Source organism: Candoia aspera, chromosome 7 (genome assembly GCF_035149785.1).
Source record: "Candoia aspera isolate rCanAsp1 chromosome 7, rCanAsp1.hap2, whole genome shotgun sequence".
NCBI lineage: Eukaryota > Metazoa > Chordata > Lepidosauria > Squamata > Boidae > Candoia > Candoia aspera.
In genome coordinates, this window is record NC_086159.1 from 55,413,499 (window position 1) to 55,430,100 (window position 16,602).

Sequence of the window (16,602 nt, forward strand, 5' to 3'; positions counted from 1 at the left end):
CAACCCAGTCCTGTATGAATCTCACCATTCTTGGCTTTCTTCATCACAGTGAAGTTCTCATTATCCAGTTTCTAGAAGCACATCATGCCTTGCTTAAATAAATTTCTGAAGACCGCTGTAAAAAGACATTAAGGCCTATTAGTCTGGAAAATGATGCAAAACTATTCTCTACCAATCCACAGTCAGAAGTTCCTAATCTTGAAATGGGCAAATTTGGAATGATTGTAAAGTGGTTGTCCTGTCATTTACTTTTCAGTAACTTGGATTTATAACTGTAATATATGTGTATAATCCAGAATTAGTGAATATATGCTACTACTATATGAAATTTATTTTTAAATATTTTCCTCCGTACCACTTTCTTTACTGAAAGTCCAAAGGATTTCTGCCCTGACTATTTCAGAAAGTGTATTTTATGAGCTTCACATGCCCCAATAGTCTAGTCTAGAAAGGCATTTCCTGACATACATTTTCTATAATAAAACATAGGCATGTAGTATGGTGGCTTCAGAGTTCTCTCTTGGCATTTTTTATAAGGGAGGAAAAATGTATCTGTTCTGGATTACTTTCAGACAGGTTTTTTTTTTTTTTGTAAATATAGTTAGTGCCATTTTCTTCTTTGTTTTAGTTCCAATATGCTGCCATTATAAATCATTTTTTTTTTTTTACTTTTTGAGCTTTTAGCAATATTGTCTTAATGCTTTTTAGCTTAACAGCCTTGGGAACTTGTTGCCTATGGATAGAATAATATAGGTTATTTTTTAATCCATGCTTAGAGAAACTTGGTTTGACTCAGGATATTTGACTTAATCTCTGAGGTCTTAAATTCTTAAAGTATTAATTTATTACAGTAAGTAAGTAAATCTCTTATAATGGTTATACTGGGAGACCAACATTAAATCCATAGTCAGCCATTAAAGCAGTGTTTTTCAAACTTGGCAACTTTAGGATGTGTAGACTTCAACTCCCAGAATTCCAAACAACTGGCTGGGGAATTCTGGAAGTTGAAATCTGTTAATATGTTTTTTACTACAGATTAAGGGTACTATGGTAACTAATCATTTTGGCCCGGTGAAGAGGTTGAATTTAATTGTCCCCTTTTCACTGCATTGCCTAAGGGAGGAACTTGCCTGAACTTGTTTTAGTTTCAGTTTCCCTTCTGTGTAGGCTTGCAGAGAATATACAGCTGAGAGAAATCTCTCCTCTCAGCAAACAGCCTTTAAATATGTTTTGCTTTCTGTAAATAAAATTATTTTTATAGAAATGCCTGGTGTGTGACTTTTCTGATCTCTCCTGGGCCAAAGGCTTTCTAGCACTCTGCCAACAGGTTATGGGCCCAGTAAGCAGCCCAGTAAACCCAGTTAGCCCAGTAAAACCCCAGAGAGAATAGAGAGATCAGCTCCACACCTTATGCACAATTTAAAGGCAGGTAGCAAAGACCTGTGAAGATTTTCTTTGGAGCCACCTGGAGATTGTCCAGCAACTGCCGGTCTACAGGACAAAGAAGCCAGCTGAGGTGACTTGCAAAAGAAAGAAGAAGCCATGGCTACCTCCCAGCCCTCAGCGATGCCTCTGGAGTGCCTGTCAGAGACCAACTATTTGAATTGGGCCCTGAAGATGGAGATGTATCTTCGCAGAGAGAATCTTTGGCTGCCAATTGGTGAGCAAACCCCCCAAAATCCTAGTGCGGAATGGCTGAGACAGGATGAGGGGGCTAGAGCCACCATTATCCTGGGAGTTGAGGACAATCAGCTAGTCCACGTGTGAGGTATGCAGTCTGCAAAGCAACTTTGGGGCGCTTTGAGAGACTTGTATGTAAAGGCAACAGCAGGGAGTAAAGTTACCCTGACAAAAAAGCTGTACAAAGCCTACCTTGCAGGAGGAGATAGCCTTCCTGAGCACCTGCATTATATTCAGCAGCTGTTTGTTGAGTTGCAGGAGAGAGGAATGGAATTTACACCTCTCACGAGATCCTATATCCTCCTGTCCTCACTGAATGAAACGTGGGACACGCTGATTTGTACCCTGGAGGCTATGCCTGAAGCAGACCTCACTCCATCGTATGTTACACAGCGCTTACTTGCTGAATGGGAGAAGAGAGAGGAAAGATCCCCCCCCTCATCTCTTCTGGAAAGCTGCAGTACCAGAAAACGAGGGAAAAGAAAGGAAAGGAAGCTGAGGCCACAGCGCTAGCCAGCCAGTGATGCTTCACCTGTGGTTCAGCTGGACATTTGCAGAAAGACTGTGCCTTGAGACCCAAGAGTAGAAAGACAGAGAAGAAGAACACAAGGGCAACACAGAAGAAGGCTCTTCAGACAAGCCAAATTGCACAGGTTGCTGAGAAGGGTAATTCTGATGTATCAGTGTTAGATTCTGGGGCCAATTGTCATTTATGTAATTGTAAAAGCTCTTTTGTGTCACTGTCTAAAACTGAAAGACAAAGTGTATCTTCGGCTGATGGGTCTGTGACCAGAATTATGGGACAAGGTGACTTGTATTTATCCTGCTTGGGAGAAACTGTAAAAGGTGTGTTGTATGTGCCAAATTTACAGTCAGACCTTTTATCTGTGGCACAATTGGCTGCAACAGGGTATGTCATAACATTTAAGAAAAATGGTTGTGAGATATGTAAAAATGGAAAATTGTGTGCTACTGGTATACTAAAAGACTCCTTGTACATTGTGCAAAATGCAAGGAAGCCAAGCTGCAAGGCTGCAGTTGGCAACACGCCATATCATGACCAATGTGTACACCTGATGCACAGGAGATTTGGTCATGCTAATTTCAAGTATATAGCACAAATGCCACAGCTGTGACCTAAAGATAAAACCCTGTGACAAATACTTAGACTGTGTAGTTTGCAAAGAATGCAAAACACTAAAAGCTCCTTTGAGTAAGCACAGTGACAGAGTTACAACTAGACCTTTGGAAATTGTACGCTCTGACATTATTGGTCCTTCTGCTCCAAGTCTTGGACAAGCAAGGTATGCAATGACCATTATTGATGATTTCTCAAGATACACATTTATCTACATCTTAAAACATAAAGATGAGGCATTTGAGAAATTTAAAGGTTTTGTGACGTGGGCAAGTGGAAAATTCCCTAGGCCTGTATCTGCACTCCAATGTGATCGAGGAGGAGAATACCTTTCTCACAAATTCAAAAGGTTCCTAGCGGAAAAGGGGATAGAACAAATTCTTTCTAACCCTTACACCCCTCAGCAAAATGATGTTGCTGAAAGAAAGGGCAGAACCTTGCAAAATGCAATGAAATGCATGCTTAAAGATTCACATTTATCTTTTAAGTATTGGGGAGAGGCAATATCTACTGCCTGTTATGTACAAAACAGATTGTATAACTCTGTGATTCAGGACACTCCATTCCATTTGTTTTATGGTGTGAAACCAAAGGTAAACCATCTTAGAGTGTTTGGTAGCACTGCTTGGGTTCATATTCCAAAACAACAGAGAAGGAAAGGAGGCCCCACAGCAAAGAAAGCCATTTTTGTTGGCTGTGAACAAAGCCAGAGCAGCTACAGGTTCATAGTGGGAAAGAAATTGATAATTAGCAAAAACGTTTCTTTTGCTGAACAAAACTGGGGGAGATTAAATTCTAGCTCTCCAGTTGATCTGACCACCACAAGAGAACAGCGAGGACTTGCTGATGGTGATCTTTTGGCTGATGAGGACATTAAACCAGAAAAGCAAACTGAAGATCTGTCTGATGAGACAGATGTTTCTCAGGAAAGTGATAGGAGTCAAAATTTAAGCCCTGTATTACCTCGCAGATCTCAGAGAAGTAATAAAGGCGTTCCTCCATCACGTTTTCAGGCTGAAACAGTAAAGGCCTTTCACATATTCACAGAACCTGAGTCTTTAGAACAAGTGAATGCTTTACCACCTGAGATTGCACAAAATTGGCATTCTGCCATGCAATAGGAATTAGCATCCTTGAAAGAAAATAAAACATGGAAACTGGTAAATCTACCTCCCAATGAACGCTGTCTAGGTTGTAGGTGGGTTTTCAAACTGAAAAGGGATGCTGATGGCAAAATGCAAAAATATAAAGCAAGGTTAGTCGCAAAAAGGGTTCACTCAAAGGAAAGATTTAGACTTTGACAAGACTTTTGCACCAGTTACTGAAGGTGAATCAATTAGATTACTGTTAAAAATTGCTGCGCTCAAAGGAATGTCAGTTCACCACTATGACATTCAAACTGCATTTCTCTATGGTGATTTAGACCACAAATTATACATGCAGCAACCCCCTGGCTATGAAAAAGGGGAGAATCTAGTCTGTGAACTGCAGAAGTCAATCTATGGGTTAAAACAAGCTGCTAGATCCTGGAACCAAAAATTAGATGGAAAACTGCAGAATTTTGGTTTTGAAAAGAAAAGCAGATCCATGTGTATATATGAAGAAAGACAAACAAGGCTGTATGTATCTGTGCATTTATGTTGATGATTTGCTGCTGTTTACATCAACAGAAAAACAAAGGCTTGATTTTGAAGCCTGCATGAAAAGCCATTTCACATTAAAAAGCCTTGGAACTGTAACAAATTACCTAGGTTTGGAAATACACAGGGAGAAGGATGGTAGCTTTCTTTTAAACCAACATAGTAAAATTTGAAAGCTCCTAGAGGATGTTAATATGCAAGACTGTAAACCAGTCTTTACTCTGATGATAACAGATTTTCAGAAAGATATAGGAGAAACTCAATTAACTGAGACAGAGAAATATAGCTCTGCAATTGGAAGTTTACTGTACATTGCAAATCACTCTCGCCCAGATATCTCAAATTCTGTGGCCATTTTAAGTAGACAGGTAGAGAAGCCTACATCTACTGGAAAAGCAGCATTGAAGAGGTTAATGAGGTATTTGCAAGGAGCAAAGAATTATTGCCTGAAGCTAAATGCCTCTGGAACAGAGAAATTGCAGGCTTTTGCCGATTCTGACTGGGGAGCAGATGTCAGTGACAGGAAATCCACTTCTGGGATTTTAATTCAATTTGCTGGGTCTAGCTTAGGCTGGCATTCTAGAAAGCAAACACTTGTTGCTCTTTCCACTGCAGAAGCAGAGTTTTATTCTCTAACACAAACCTGTAATGAGGTTATATGGTTTAAACATTTGTTAAAAGACATAGGCATGGAAGTGAACCAGCCTATAACTGTTTATGAGGATAATCAAGCTTGCATTGCTATGGCAAAAATAGGACAAAACTTATCAATATTAGATATCAATATATCAAAGTTATGATAAGGAAAGGAGAAATAATGTTGAAATATTGTGAATCAAAAGACCTGATTGCTGATATTTTAACCAAACTTCTTTCTGTACCAAGACACAAAGAGTTAACAAAGCAAATTGGTTTGCATCTTATTCTGTAGTATAAAAAGGGGAGTGTTAATATGTTTTCTACTACAGATTAAGGTTACTATGGTAACTAATCATTTTGGCCTGGTGAAGAGGTTGAATTTAATTGTCCCCTTTTCACGTGTTAATGGTTGCATTGCCTAAGGAAGGAACTTGCCTGAACTTGTTTTAGTTTCAGTTTCCCTTCTGTGTAGGCTTGCAGAGAATATGCAGCTGAGAGAAATCTCTCAGCAAACAGCCTTTAAATATGTTTGTTTTCTGTAAATAAAATTATTTTTATAGAAATGCCTGGTGTGTGACTTTTCTGATCTCTCCTGGGCCAAATGCTTTCTAGGACTCTGCCAACAAAATCCACACATCTTAAAGTTGCAAAGTTTAAGAAACACTGCTTTAAACTGACAGGATCTTTGAAAGCTACCAAAACAAAAGTTACTGTTTTCCAAGCATAGTCCTCAAAAATTCTTTTTAGCAAGAGTTACTAAGCTGTATAGGATGGGGTTCCAAGAATTTCAGTAACTGAACTATTTTAAATTTGGGATAATATATTTCTCTGTACACTAGTGTGAAGACATTTTATTCTTTAAAGATACCATCCAATGAGCCATTGAGGTGATGGGTGAATCACTGATAACAGAAAAGTTTGTAGCTGGTTATTTACACAACAGCTTCTTGAATATCTGTGAGGCTGGGAGCCACTGTTACAGATGCTCACTTGAACTATTTTAGAAGGTTGTTTTAAGGTAAAAAAAGATAGAAGAATGATATGCTTTGAATGATAGTTTATAAATAAAGTAATACATTATTGGACTGCGAAATATTCTGGTTTAAGAATTCTATTCTCAGTAATTTATTTGTGCTTCAGTAAAAATAATGATCTAAATTTTTTAAAAGAAGTTTTTAAAAAGTTAGGAAAAAAGAAAACCAAAGTACAATAGAAAATGAAAAGGAAACAAAATATATTCTATTACATAAAAAGATTAATCCTAATTTTTGAATACATAATTAAACCTTAACATAGAAAAATGCTGATCAGTCTTTCTAATATATTAATGGAAAGCTAATAAAAAGAAACAGAAAACCTATTACTGATCTGTTTAGCGAATCTGGAGTCACACTGTCTTTCCAAGAGTTACGACAAAATTGCTTTTGCTGTTCCTCATGCTTGGTACATCCATAATTCTTCATATGGTGGTATATTCTTGTTTGCAGAACTGCCTCTTCCTGACAGTATCTACCCGTCCCACTAGATTGGGCGGGGTAGGCATGCTCCAGGTCCCTTCCCAGAAATACTACTATCTCGTGGGACCTAGGAAGTGTGCCTTTTCCATGGCTGCCCCTATCTTATGGAACACCCTCCCCCCCACCCCGGCAATCCAGAAGGCCCCCATCCTCTTAGCCTTCCGGGGGCCGTTAAAACCTGACTCTTTACTCAGGCACTGGATAAAGTGGTGGAATCTGTCGGTGGTTGTTGGGGCATCCTGGGAAGTTGATTGAGGCACTTGTTTTTAGTTTCTATTACATGTTTTTTATTGTTTTTGTAGTTTTATTGTTGTTGTGAGACACTCAGAGTTGTTTCAGATCGGTGGCCCTACAAATCTTTTAAATAAATAAATAAATATTCCACATTTTTATATGTAATTTAATTATAGACATCTTTGAAGTGTATTTATCTTGATCGTTTCACATTTACAAACTTACAGATATTAACCAAATAGAAACAATAGTGGGAGAAGCTCACCCGTTTTACACTTGCCACATAAAAATGTTAACAACTTTTAAACATTATTTGAGATATGTGTTAAAGGGAAAAAAGGTTGAATTATTCTTACCTTAAGACCATATTCAATATTCTGTAAGACTTTTAGCCACTGATCTGTTAATATGGGTATTTCAAGTCTTTATGCTGGAGTTCTTGAAAATAATATTACTATTATAATGTTGACTGAGAATTATTCAACACTAATTGAATAATTTCTAAATACATATATAAATCTTAAGTATTGACAGATACTATACCAAATTGTGAAATCAAGAGATGTTTTAATTGAATGTGTTTAAAAACTTGATTGGCAATCAACTGATAAAAAGTATTAATGGTCCTAATGGCCCATGACTTAAAATAAAACTTGCAATTTTCAGACTGGGATTGTCTTGGAGTGTAAGTTTTGTCATGTGACTAGAATTCAAATATACTTCTATCCCAACATCTTCCACATGAGCCTTGCAGCCTTTAATGCAGAAAATACAATCAAGATTTTACTAAATGGAGCTAAGCCCTTGCCATGATATTAGAAGGATCACATAATAACTTTTTAATTTATACCACACTAGTGTTTTGACTTAGTTGCTTACATTCCATTGCCGTGGATAGTCCGTTGCCATGGACAGATTACTCCCTGGTTGCCTTTTGGCTCACTGGTGTCATCCCTCCCTGTAGGGAGACAGGGCCAGCTCGATCAGCCCGCCCCAGGTGATTGTTGGACTCAGTAGAGATCCAGAGAGAGCTTGGGGTTTTTCCTGAGGATCTGGTGGGCGGTTCAGCTGAGGTCCTAGTCATTGCCTGGAATGGGCAAGTGACTGGGTCATTCAGTCACATCGCTCCTATGAGGCCTCTTCCTGTGCACTAATCCCAGGGTGCACCTTGGTTTACTGAGCAGCTCTGGGAGATGAAATGTCAGAAGAAAGGCCTGGCGTGCCATTGGAGGAAGACTCGAAGCAACTGAAGTAAGTGATGCGGTAGCTGCCCTCTCTGGGTGCCTGGGGGCTGTGGGGGTCTGGATGGGGAACAGGCTTCAACTGAACCCTGGTAAGACAGAGTGGCTGTGGGTTGATGGGTCCTCTGTATCTGGGAAGTTATCATCTTTAGTTCTGGATGAAGTTGCACTGCCCCATTCAGACCCATTGTGTAACTTGGGGGTCCTCTGGACTCATGACTCCTGCTCGATGAGCAGGTGGCAGTTGTGGCCAGAAGGGCCTTTGCGCAACTTCGTGTTGTGCGCCAGTTACGCCCTTTCCTGGATTGAGAGGCCCTCCGAACAGTCACTCATGCCGTGGTCATCTCCCACATAGACTATTGCAATGTGCTCTACATGGGGCTACCCTTGAAAAGTATCCGGAAGCTTCAACTGGTCCAGAATGCGGCCGCGCGAGCAGTTATTGGTGTCTCAAGATCGGCACATATGACACCACTGCTGCGCAAGCTGCACTGGGTACCAGTTTGCTTCTGGGTCCAATTCAAGGTGTTGGTTATCACCTTTAAAGCCCTGCATGGCATGGGGCCAGGTTACCTGAGGGACCGCCTCCCCCTAACATCGACCCACCCCACCCGATCATGAAGAGAAGGTATGCTATGAACCCCGCCAGTAAAGGAATTCCACCTGGCAGGGTCCAGGAGGCAGGCCTTCTCTGCAGTGGCACCCGCCCTCTGGAATATTCTGCCCCCAGAGGTGAGACAGGCCCATTCACTTCCGGAAGAACCTAAAAACCTGGTTCTGCCGCCTCGCTTGGGGTGGGAGGGGCACCAGTTCATCTTGGGGGTGGCTATTATAGATCTCTCCCCAACTAACAAGATCTGCACTGCTGGATTTTATATTTATTTTATTTTTATAGAGTTATTTATATTGTAATTTATGTGTTTTAATTCTGATTGTAAACCGCCCAGAGTCCCCTTTTGGGGAGAGATGGGCAGTAGTAGAAATCTGAAAAATAAACAAACAAACAAACTGTGGACATGGGTAAGACATAGGAATTACCTCATGGTGATAAGGATGGAAAAATGCTGATATTTCTCTGCCCTTATTGCATCTGCTGATAGCTGTCCACCAGCCCTGTTTAGGGTGACCCATTCCCTATTGGGTAGGGTGAGCCCCCTGCCACATCTGTCATTGTGAAAATTATTCAGGCTATCTGGTGGATAAAGTCACTCAGATTTGCTCTGTCTTGGGCAGATCTGGGCTAAGTGTGATCTGGGCTGAGCTGATGACTCCTGAGGAAGTGGACAGGGCTCTTTCTGTTGTCAGCTTGGCCAACTGTTTACTGGATCTGGGTCCCTCCTGGGTTATGAAAGCGTCCAGGGAGCTAACCCACAGTTGGGCCCATGTAATAGAGTCAGCCTCATTGGTGGAGGAGGCAGTGGTGTGCCCTCTCTTCAAGAGGCTGTCCTTGGACCCAACAGTTTTCAGTAACTATTGACCAGTCTCCAACCTTCCCTTCTTGGGGGAGGTTGTTGAGAAGGTGGTCAGTCTGCAGCTGAGGAGAACCCTGGAGGCAACAAATTATCTAGACCCATTTCAGTCAGGTTTCAGGCTATGATTTAGTACTGAGACAGCTTTGGTTGTTTTTGTTGATGATCTGTGGTCAAGTCGGGATGGTGGTGGTGCATCCATCCTTGTGTTCCTTGATCTCTTGGCAGTTTTTGATACCATCAACCACAGTATCCTTCTGACCTAGCTCCTTGGGTTGGGGATTGGAGGCACCATTTTACAGTGGTTTTCTTCCTTTCTCTGGGGCCAGTTCCAATCAGTGTTGGTTTGTGAGGAGAGATCATCGCCTAGGCCCCTGACTTGTGGGGTGCTGCAAGGTGCTATTCTCTCTCCTGTCCTTTTCAACATCTACCTGAAACCACTGGGTGAAGTCATCCGCCAGTTTGGGGTTCAGTATCAGTATGCTGATGATACCCAATTATATCTTTCAACTCTTTGCTGGCCAAGTGAGGCTGTTGAGGTTCTGTCCCAGAGCCTGGAGGCTGTGTGGGTTTGGATGGGGAGGAAGTCTCTGACTCAATCCTACCAAGACCAAGTGCCTGTGGGTGTTTGGACTGCCCGCCCAGATCTGGGGATATTCCAACTTTGACCTTGGATGGGATTCCGTTTTCTCATTCAAGGATGGTACGCAATTTGGGGGTCTTCCTGGACTCACTGCTCCTGCTCAATGAGGAGGTCGCAGCTGTGGCCAGTAAGGCCTTTGCCCAGCTTCATCTTGTGTGCCAGTTGCACCCTTTCCTACATTGGGGGGCCTTTCAGATAGTCACTCATGCCCTGGTCACTTCATGGCTTGACCACTACAACGCGCTTTACGTGAGGCTGCCCTTGAAGACCACCTGGAAGCTTTAGCTGGTACAGAATGGGGCGGCCCCATCATTGTCCCTTTGTCTTGCTCTGTTTTTATGTTTTTATGTTTTATGTTTTCTGTATTCTTTGTTTTTTTAAATGTTTTAATAGTTGTAACCCGCCCACAGTCTCTGGGTGTAGGCTGCATATGAATTTAATAAATTATTATTCCATAGAGAAATTGAAATAAAAACATATGCACAATAAAAGTCAAGAAAATTAAAACTTCCATCTTCATCTAATAGTCTTAATTTATATTTGAAAAATCTAGCAGTGCCCATAGAAAATTGCTTAATATTACTGTAGTCTGCTTAGAATAACTTAAATGAATTAGCATAGGAATACCTCTAAGAACATACATAAACCTTAAGTAATACTGTACTCATTTTTATAATAGTCATCTTTGTAAACTCATTTGGATTTTTAAATATCTATCTAGGTTTTATTTAAGATAAGAAATTTTGTATGTATGTATGTACGTATATACATAGACACATCCACAAATGAAGAAAGTTTTTTTGGTGTAATAATTTCTGGATATTTAAAAGAATTTGAATAACAAGCAAAACCCCAGTTTTTACAGATGTTCATAGAAACATGAAAGCCTTTAAGGAATTTTGTGAAATGTACTACAATTAATTGAAAAACCTGATAAATTATCAGGTTCTCAAATTGTAACACACTGGTTGCCAAACTGTTGCACAATGCCAATAAATTTTGGTATATTAATTACATAATTTCAGTAAGATTAGTATCATCATTGGCATATAGTAGCAATTTATGTCAAATTCCACCACTGTTATGCCCAAAATATATTTGTCAAATATATATACTGTATATATGTCAGGCCATTGTTATCAAATAAAAGATTTCCTGGATAAGTACCATGAGATGCTTGATAGATAAAAATTCCATTTGCAGTAACTCAAACAGAAAGCATAGTTTATCACATATTGATCCAACTAAAAAAGGAGGAATACATATTTAGAGAAAACTTGTTCCAGAAATTTTCACTGCACCATATCAAATACTTTTTCTGCAGTGAAAAAGTGCACAGTGATTTCAGTTTTTTTTTAATATATACTCAGATTGTCCATTAGTAATCTAATATTAACAGACCCTTGATGACAGCATAATATGGTTTTATAATCAAAGATAATATCACTTATAATCTACATATCAGAATTGCAATCAGTATTTTTCAATCTGATGAGATTTCATAGCAGGATCTTTACTAGCTTTCAAAATCATAGTTATATAAGCCTCACTGAAGGTTGGAAAACTTGTTTCAATAGGCGTCATTAAAGCAATTAACTGCTCTAATTCTCCCTCTCTCTCCCCCTCTTTCTCCCAATATCTTTAAAGCACAACCTCAGCGTTTGCCTCAGCCAAATGCCTTGCCACTTGACAAGTCTACGGAAGGAACCAGCAAAAAACAAAATGGTCCCAGAAGTCTGAATAGTGGCAGCGGATTTTACAGTGGAGTCAAAGTTGATGTGCCGGATAACAGAACATTTTCTGCACCTGTTTCCCAAAAAATACACAGAAAAATTCAGTCCAACCTGTCCGTCAACACTGAAAGCAATAAGAAAAGCTCTGCTTATTCTCATAAACCTGGTTCTTTACCTAAAGGTAAGCTGATAACGAAACACAAAATAACCAAACCCTATTCCTGGCAATAATTAAGCAGTCAACTAAAAATAGTTGAGGTGCATGAGTTGTGTTCCAGAATCAAGTAGAAATCATTATAGTAAAACATGAATTACTTCCCCAAAGGAAAATGTTTGATGGAAATTGCAGCAAGTATTTGAAGGAAATTAGAAATATTTCCTGCTTTCAGATATTTGTACATCTCACTACTGATCATACGCTTAAGAGTTTTTTAAAATGCTAACTGGCAGTGTCATCACAGAGGCAAGACAGAATTGAATTGCTTTGTTTTTAGGAGATAGGCAAATTTGTTTGTTTGTTTGTTTTCTATCCCACCTTTATTACTTTTATAAATAACACAAGGCAGTGAACATACCAAATACTCCTTCCTCCTCCTATTTTCTCCACAACAGCAACCCTCACCCAGCCGGCTTTGATGCCTAAGGCAGGAGTAGAACTCTCAGTCATTCACAAAAGCTCATATTGTTGGTAGAAACCTGATCGTGAGTGTTGATATATAAATGCTTTTTATTTCTTTCTACCATATTATACTATATATATCAGCAACATAAATATATTTGCTTCTTGTGATTTTTGATGCCTACAATTAATCTAATGACTCAAGTACCCGAGGAAGAGCAATAGAAGTTAGAAAAGAAAAGGAAAGCAAGGCAAAATACCACTTTTAGCAGCTACCATAAGCTTTTATCATTAGCAATATTCTACATTACATGGACAAATTGTTCTGGAAGATTGATCACCTTAAGGTGATCTTGGCAGTTTCTGTCTCTCCTCCATTAAAAAAAGGTACACTGCATAACTTTATAAATTTTCTTTTATAAATCACTAGTTTAACCAGCTTTTACTAACTGGCTTGAACACAGGATCCATGCATTTCTCATTATAATGAGATGAAAAACTCCAGCCTACTGAGGTCTATCATATGTATAGTGGCATCTATACTACTGAGAGCCAGTTTGGTGCAGTGGTTAAGGCACCAGGCTAGAAACCGAGACCATTGTTAAACACACCCAAGCTCCCAGGTTTGGCTTATGGTCAATCACTCACAGACTCACAGCCTGTTGAGGCACGCGGATCTTGTCAGCCCCCCTTGTTCTACCTGGCTTTTCCAGATAGGTGTGGCTTGAGCAGACAAGACACACAGCCCTGGTCAACAGCTGGGAAGTAATTAGGGACACGCACAAATAACTTTCAACCGAACACTGAGGCACAAGAGGTTCTTTGAAATACGCGGAGACCCAGTGAATTTAAAGTAACAGCAAAACTTTACTGGTTGCAAGATACACTGCTCTTTCTCGCACGCACGCACACACACACGCTCATCCACACTTACCCACGTCCAACTAAGCTGCCAGGCACTAGCTAGGGGGACGGAATCAGCCAAGTCTGGATCCAAAGTGGGCGGGCTTTGGGACCCCTTTTATCCCCCAAAGTCCTTGATTTGTTGATTTCACAAGTTTGGTAGCTGTAGATGGGATTGGGGGGGTGGGGGCTCTCCATGTGCTCGGACCCAACTTCCTTTGTCTGGTTCAGGTGACATTTTTCCTTTGTTTCCTTCTTAACTACCTCCCTGAAGGGAACTTTTAGACAAGTTTCCTGGCTTTTGTCCTCTCTGTGTACGTGTCTGTTCTTCTTTAGGTAACGGCAGATTCAGCCTAGTTTCACACCATGAGTTCTAGTTTTTCTTGCCTTAGGCACAAAGCCAGCTGGGTGACTTTGGGTCAGTCATTCCCCCTGAGCCCTAGGAAGGGGGCAATGGCAAACCACTTCTGAAATCTTGCCAAGAAAACTGCAGGGACTATTCCAGGCAGTCACTAGGAATCAATACTGACTTGAAGGCACCAAACCACCCCCAAACAAACAAACAAAAAAAAACTATACTATATAGTATCATGTTATTAAAGACATTATTATTGTTCCAGAAGAAATGACTGCTGAAGATAAAAAAAAGTTATAGATGTCTAAACTATAGATGTATAATATGTATGTATGTATGTATGTCAAATCTTAGGCTTCTAACATGGCCATTTATTTGGAAATCAATCTTTTCAAAGCACTCTCTGTTTCAATGACTTACTCAGCAATAGAACTTACATAGTTGCTGATACTAATTAAATTGGCTGCCTAGCCATCAGCTGCTTAAACCTTGGTGTATGGAATCAAATCTTGTGGAGTCTTGAGTTATTCAGTAGTCAGGGAAGGACCTGTCCTTTCAAATGTTTGGAAAAACTATCCTAAGAAAGAGCAGAATAAATATATTATGCAGATTATAAATCTAATGCAAATGATTTCCAAAACATTATGAATCAACAGTGATAAATCACAGAGGATGCTGCAAGACATTAAAAAATGAAAATAAATTTAAGAGTACAACTTCATATGCATGATCACCAAATGCATCTTGTTTGTTTAGTAATGCCTGTTCTCAGCTCTTGACATCTTGTCAAGGGCGGCTCTTGTCTGCTTGTGAGAATTATGTCATCTCACATCTCATGTGTCACCTTTCTGATCCTTCAGATTCTCTATGTAGCTTTTTATGGTATGCCAGTATCTGAACCTCTTGCTTTCAGCATCTGCAAATTTATACTTTCCTTCTCTCTTTTATATGCTCTGGTGCTTCCCACCATTCATTGAAGTAATTTAAGTGTCACTTTTCTGCTTCTCTCACAGTATTCTCACAGTCTCACATCAGGTTTGTATCATTGTATCTCTTGCTGCTAGAGTGCAATAGTCATGTCTGTGATTTAAATTGAAAAATGAAGTGTATAGTGCATTTTTTAAAACAAAGGTACAGATTGTTGACTTCTTGCATTGCTTAGCAATGGCAATCCCTAGAGTCCCTGCTGCCGTCGTTAACTGAATCCCATGGTCGTTAGGCAAGGCAACTTTCTGCCAGCTTCCCACAACCAAAGTCAATGGGGAAGCCGACAGGAAGTTGTAAGTTCCGGGCCCGCAGGCCTCCATGCTGCCGGATGGAGGAGGGAGCAAGCAGGTCCATGGGGCTGTGGGGGAGAGTTGGGGAGGGTGTGCAAGAGGCACTGTGCAGGTCAGGGGGAGTGAGTGGGGGTGCCTGAGTGGCTGGCACAGCACAAGCACAGAAGGGCTGGGGAAGGGTGTGTGGATGAGGGAGACTTACCCCAGCAACCTTCCCTGCCAGCTTCCCCACTGACTTTATGGAGGAGCCGGCAGGGAAGGTTGCAGATGGCGATCATGTAATTGTGGGGTGCTTGGCAACTGTTTATAAGTGCAAACAGGTCGCCAAGCACTGAGATTGCAATCACGTGACCGCAGGGGTGCTGGGACGGCCAGAACTTCGAGCACCGGTCATAACCACCATTCGTTCGGTGGCATTGTAATTTGGAATGGTCGTTGACTGAAGGGTCATAGAGTGAGGACTACCTGTATAACCAAGAACCTAAAATAAAAGCTAAAATAGGCACCTTAAATCATACCAACCAGCAGGCAATATGTAAGGCATGCAATAATAGACATCCATGCTCCAGTCCTCAGCCCCTCCCCCAAAGATTGCCACTTCCCCCTCTGGCAGGGATATAGATTATTTCCTCAGATGCGTGTTAAGCTTATAGCCTTCCATTTGCCCTAGATTACGGGGATCGATCTCTATCACATGGAGCTCAGTTGGATGTATCAGAGAGTAAAGACTATGTCTCTGATGCTTCCTCCTATCTTTCTGGTTTCTTCCAGTTCCACAATTAAATGATTTTATTGTCTCTGGGTATATCACTACTTGATACTCAGGTTGGAGGCCAAGCATCAAGCCCTCCTTCAGAAAGCTTCAATTCCTGCATTCACTCAGCCTCAAAACCCTTGAGGACAAGGTTTACCACTGTAATAGGACCTCATCATGGTTTCAGTCCTCATTCCATGCTTCCAGTCATGCTGAAGACAGAGAAAATCCTGGGCTAAACCAGCGTCGTGCCACCAACTATTTACCAGTTGGTGAAAAAAATTATAAACACTTTCTTTAACATTCACCACCTCAGTCTATTGTAGGGGAGGCATATCAGTTGCATCCATGAATAATAGTGGGAAATTATTCTAGATTATATTTTTCTGGATTATACTTAATCTTTTCAGAAGCAATTTGGCTCCATGTTGTTAGCTGTCAGAAATGTATGTCAAAGTATAATAATTTTTGTGTGGATGCAAGAAGTTATCTATGTTCTTATATTATTAACCATGTAAGGTTTTCCCATACATGTTTTCTAAGCAGAGGCAACATATTTGTTAGGGATAGCTAATCACAGTTTATCAGACAGCTGATTGAGAAGCTAATGCAACTTTTGCTTTCTACCTTCCAATGAACACTGTGTCCTTCTTTTCTAATCCACTCATAAAACATTTAATGAAAGTGATTGTTTATCCTTACCCACCGTCATCCCTACTGGTTCCTGCATGGAGTCTTTCCCTGCTTATATCCATGGAAA

At 40.4% G+C, this 16,602-nt stretch overlaps 1 protein-coding gene across 1 annotated transcript in view; it reads left to right on the forward strand.

Moving 5' to 3' along the window:
* Positions 1–16,602, forward strand: part of MDFIC (MyoD family inhibitor domain containing) — a 60,774-nt gene that overhangs the window by 31,894 nt on the left and 12,278 nt on the right. The window contains exon 3 of the mRNA XM_063309471.1: positions 11,849–12,115. Coding sequence (XP_063165541.1) covers positions 11,849–12,115 — 267 coding nt within the window. The remainder of the gene's footprint in view (positions 1–11,848; positions 12,116–16,602) is intronic.